A 5,866-nucleotide genomic window follows, 5' to 3' on the forward strand; every position below is an offset into this window, starting at 1 on the left:
AGGAAAACCTAGCTAAAACAAATCAAAACAATCACTTTTGTCAATCACCCTAAATTCTAGGGTTAAGCCTAACTCAGCTAGACCTGCTCCTAACCAAAAACTCCTTTAGTTAAAAGATCAAAGTTTACTCGGTTAGTTAGCCATGTAAGGATAGTACTAGAAGGAGATCAAAGATCGATTAAGTACTTCGTTCCTTACGGAGCGCTTTACGTAACCCCTAAACCTTACCTTAGACACCAACATATTCAAGTAAACTTAAACCGGCTCACTTAAGGATTTCTTGTTCCTTAATGAGCTCAAGTTCTTAGGGGCCAACGTATAATGAGTTATAAAGAGGTTTTGGTTTGTGTAGCGAGGAATTAATAATTTGAGGGCTAAGAAAGGGTGATAAAATCCCTCATCTTATCTTGATTAGGGGGTTTTACCCTTAAAAATATTTTTAAATGTGTGTCAAATCAAGATACTCAAATCACTTGGGTGAATTCCTACTAACTATATGCAATGCAACCCTTATGAATTAAAAGAGACTACAAAAGGATGATAAAAAGTAAATCTTTGTTTTTTTATTATTATGGTCAACAATCAAACAAAGGTGAGAAGGGAGATATTGTTTGAATTATTATCTTGTTAGTAATTATTCAAGTGTAGGGTGAATTTTTTTATGGTCGACGTAAATAATTTTTTTTAAGTCCTACTTGTCTCTAATTGTGAAGACTAACTAGAGGGTGGAATTAAAATTACTATATAGAAGACTTACCTCAAGTAAATCTTTAAATCCTCGATCTCCAATTCTTGATCTTCAAGCTCCAAGTGGTTCCTTCACAAGAAAACACACAAGTTAATGAACCAAAATAAATAAAATCCTACTTAAGCACCTTCCCCGACAACGGCTCCAAAAACTTGACGGGGCATAAAATGATGTCCAAAAGTTACAAGTATACAACAAATCAATTTATAGTATAAAATATTATCAATCTCACGAGGAAGGTGTTTGTAAGAGATAATTAGAATCGGTTCTTATGTTGTGTGCGTGACAATTAGGGGTGATGATTGAGTATGATTGTGGAGAGATATGATTCGTGTTATGAATATATACAAAACAATAAAATGAAATTGAGAAGAGAGAAAGGAATCAAAGAACATAATAGGAAAGAAAATGAAAAAAATCAAGAATAAAAAGAAAATTTAAGAAAGTAAAGATGGATGATTCAATTAAAGATATGAGGAATCTACAATTGAATCCAGTAGCTAATTTCAATTATAAATTATGAACCATTCTCTTGTATCACATTTTACCTTAGATTTATTCAGAATAGACTAGCAAACCATTTAATAAAAGTATAACCTATCAAATTATTATCTAAGCAAAAATAATATTCATGAAAAGAATAATAACTAGATAGTAATTCTAGAATTCATAAGCATAACCTATCAAACCACTCAAAATAATCATAGATTATCAAATTCTTCTTCTACCAATTAGTTCTATAGTTGATTATCCTATACATGATTATTTAAAGTGCAAGAGAAGAATTCACATAATATAAAGGAAATTAGCTAGTTTCAAACAATTCTAAGATTCCTACAAGAATTAGTTCCACATCTTAAGAATCAAAAACAAGAAATAAAATAAAAAGAATAAGAACTAATTATAAAGATAAAAAAATAAGAACAAAGAAAATTACACTATGAACAAGAAATAATCTAACTAAAATGCAAAAGAACATAAATAAAAATAAATCTACTCTACAAATTAAAAATGTAAAATAAAATAAAGACAAGAAAATAAATTTACTCCACAAGACATGAATATAAATCTAAACTAATAAGCAATAAGAAGAGAAATTACTATAAAGAAATAAAAGAGAAAACAAAAGCAAACATTCACATTGATCTTCATCTTTATCATCATCATCAATTAAAGAGAAGAAAATATGAAGAGGTAAAAAATTCTTTTATTAATTGTAACAAAAGTTATAAATTTAGAAGGTCTTCTCAATTAAGAGTAACCCTCCTCTCCAAATAGAGTTATAAAATTTTTTACACCCCTAACCCCTCACTCTCTACCTCTATTTATAGTATACATCAGTGAATTAGAGCCCTTGGATCCATAAGACCTTGATTTTTAGCCATTGGATTGTAACAGAATCGGTGACATCGATGCGAGCATCAATGCGGGCATCGATGGCCATGTTTCTCCATTTTCTAGCCGAATTTCTTCTTCCATTGAGCCTTTGGGCTTTTGCTTGTATTCTTCATTAATTCATTGTGTTTTTGTTGAGAGATAAAATCTTGGGCTTTATTCTTCATTAACCTACAATTAAAGATAAAAATAATTATTAGTGGTATATTTATTCATATAAAAATAGATAATAAGAGTATAAAATTGTAATAAAAATATGATTATCAGTCGCTCCTGAAGAGCCAACTCCTGAAGAGAATGAAACTATAGAAAATTCATAAAATTTTGTCATTACAGGAAAGAGTTGGAACCGAAGAGAAGTAATTGTCGATAATGCATTTGCATATAGTATAGCACTTGATATTATGGAAGAAGACGAGGATCATGAACCCAGATCAGTTGATGAATGTCGGCAACGAAATGATTGGTCAAAATGGAAAAATATGATCCAATCTGAATTAGATTTACTGGCTAAACGAAAAGTTTTTGGATCTGTAGTCCAAACACTTAAAGGTGTAAAGCTAGTAGGATATAAATGGGTATTTGTGAGGAAAAGAAATGAGAAAAATAAAATTATGAGATATAAAGCAAGACTTGTAGACCAAGGATTTTCACAAAGACCAGGATTTGATTATGATGAGACATATTCTCCAGTAATGGATGGAATTACATTTAGATATCTTATGAATTTAGCAGTACAAGAAAGACTTGATATGCATCTGATGGACGTAGTCGCTGCTTATTTATATGGAACATTAGATAATGATGTCTATATGAAAATCCATGAAGGATTTAGCATGCCTGAAGCATGTAAATCAAATCCTAGAGAAATGTACTCCATTAAGTTGCAAAGATCTTTGTATGGACTAAAGCAATCTGGACGAATGTGGTATAACCGCCTTAGTGAATGTTTAATCAAAGAAGGTTATACAAATGACCCTATATGTCCATGTGTTTTCATAAAAAAGAATGGGTCAAATTTTGTGGTCATTACTGTATATGTTGATGATCTTAATCTGATTGGAACCCCTGAAGAGCTCCAAAAGGTGATTGGATATTTGAAAAAAGAATTTAAGATCAAAGATTTTAGGAAAACCAAATTTTGCCTTGGTTTATAAATTGAGCATTTAGAAAATGAGATTTTTGTTCACTAAACTGCTTATACCCAGAAGGTATTAAAGCGGTTGTATATGGATAAAGTACATCCATTAAGTACCCAATGGTCGTCAGGTCACTTGATCCTTTTAAGGATCCTTTTAGACCAAAAGAGGAAGATGAAGAGATTCTTGGTCCTGAAGTACCATATCTCAGTACAATAGGTACATTAATGTATCTTGCTAATTATATAAGGCCAGATATATCATTTTCTGTGAATTTATTAGAAAGATTTAGTTCATCTCCTACAAAACGATATTGAAACGGTATAAAGCATATTTTTCGCTATCTCCAAGGAACAATTGATCTTGGCTTATTTTATTCCTATAATTCTCGAACTGAATTGCTTGGATATGCTGATGCTGGGTATTTATCTGACCCGCATAAAGCAAGGTCCCAAACTGGTTATTTATTTACATGTGGTGATACCGCTATTTCATGGCGATCTACGAAGCAATCAAGTGCTGCCACTTCTTCGAATCATGCTGAAATAATAGCAATTCATGAAGCCAGTCGAGAATGTATTTGGTTAAGATCAATGATCCACTATATCCGGAAGAATAGTGGATTGTCTCTTGAAAACGAAAATCATCCGACTATTTTGTTTGAAGACAATGCAGCTTGTATAGCTCAATTAAAAGGAAGATATATTAAAGGAGATAGAACAAAACACATTTCACCAAAATTCTTCTTTACATATGATTTGCAAAAGAATAGTGAAGTTATTGTGCAACAAATTCGATCGAGTAATAATCTGATAGATTTATTCACTAAGGCATTGCCGACTGTAACTTTTGAGAAATTGGTAAAAAATATTGGAATGTGTCGGTTGAAAGATCTCAAATGATATTTGAATCAGGGGGAGAAACTAATTAATACACAAGAATAGTGTACTCTTTTTCCTTCACTAGGATTTTTTTCCCACTGGGTTTTTTCCTAGTAAGGTTTTAACGAGGCATATTCTTTTTTTCCCACTGGGTTTTTTCCTAGTAAGGTTTTAACGAGGCATATTCTTTGTGTAATGTTGGACATCCAAAGGGGAGTGTTATGAAACAATTAAATAATGTACGTGGATGTCCATTTAGTTTCCCGAGAAGATTGATACATGTATTACTCCTTGATATTCCCCCAGTACATTAACCTTCTTCGTAGAACAACGCAATACATGTTCTAGAATGACTAAGTTTATTAATGAGTAGTTAATATGATTCATGTACCATCATCTTAATTTGTCTATAAATAGAGGTATTCTTACCTCACTTTGCAATGAAAAAGATTGATGAAATAAAAATTCTCTCTACTTCTCGTCTATTTTCTCTACTCTATTTTATAGTTTATGATTTACCACATAAACTGCTACACCGAAATACATTAGTTTTACAACAAAGTCAAACTGTTACATTTTCATTAAACTACTAGTATAATGCATATATGCTGCGTGTAAACATGTAAAACTGGTTTTTTCCATATATTATTCACTTTTATCTTTAGTTTCTCTTAATCAAGCGAGGCCTATACAGGGTTCTTTGTTAGCAAGTCGAATAGACATTGTGGTACTGAGATTTCTATTCACCTAATTTGCTGGAGCTGTTAGGACTAAAGATCGATGTCATCGAGCTGCGAGTGCATCATTTATCTATGCCTCTTAATGTGCCCTGCAAGGGGGTTAAAAAAAAACGTTAACAAGAGAAAACCAAAGGACCAGGATGGTGGAAAAGAAGGAGCATGTGATGTTTGCCTAGTGATTAAGGAAAGTTAAATAGTTAGCTAGCTGTTGTTAGAAATAAATATAGCATACTATATATTGTCATACCTGTGTTGTGTTGCAGGAATTATTTTTACACAATTTTTTATTATAAATTATTGTCAAAAGTATATACTTCCAATAAAACACCATTAATATTTAAAATACAAGTTGAAGATCAAAAAATGAAAATGAACTCTCTTATTATCGAATAACGTAAAAACCGCTGAGGAAGCACGTCTCACATGTTAATGTTCCTACGTTATACGACTTAAACCGGTGCACATAAAGTTATTTAGGGGGAAAAAAGTGCAATGCACACGCACTATGCTTTGCACTAATGTACTCATTTTGGTTACTTCTCTGTATCCACTAATTGCTATATATTGTTTGTTCTTCCTCTTAAAAGCAGGAAAAAAGTTCTTCCTCTTAAAAGCAGGAAAAAAAAGGAAAGAAATAAAGGCTGCATATGGAGACGCATGAACTCATTTTCATTTTATTTAGATCTTATGTAGTTTTATACTATCTAAGAATTATTTTTAAATTAATTTAATTTAAAGTTTAATTTTTTTCCCTTCCAGTCTTAAACTAATAAATCTTTTACCTTATTTACATTACTATATATACTATATAACTTTGGGTTTTGCTTCGGTACTACAAAAAAAGGTTTAATTAATTAATTAATTAATTAATTTTTATGTAAAGATAAAGTCGTACTTTCCCTCTTATCTTCTTCCTCAATAGTTACTACTGCAATCCAAATTAATTTCCTAATTTTTGTAAAA

General features: G+C 31.2%; 1 protein-coding gene across 1 annotated transcript in view; it reads right to left on the reverse strand.

Moving 5' to 3' along the window:
- LOC109842935 (mitochondrial uncoupling protein 1-like) overlaps positions 4,838 to 5,866 on the reverse strand; it is a 22,321-nt gene continuing 21,292 nt past the window's right edge. The window contains exon 4 of the mRNA XM_020411863.1: positions 4,838 to 4,992. Within this exon, the coding sequence (XP_020267452.1) occupies positions 4,970 to 4,992 (23 nt within the window). The 3' untranslated portion in view covers positions 4,838 to 4,969. The remainder of the gene's footprint in view (positions 4,993 to 5,866) is intronic.

This window comes from Asparagus officinalis, chromosome 5 (genome assembly GCF_001876935.1).
Source record: "Asparagus officinalis chromosome 5, Aspof.V1, whole genome shotgun sequence".
Lineage (NCBI taxonomy): Eukaryota > Viridiplantae > Streptophyta > Magnoliopsida > Asparagales > Asparagaceae > Asparagus > Asparagus officinalis.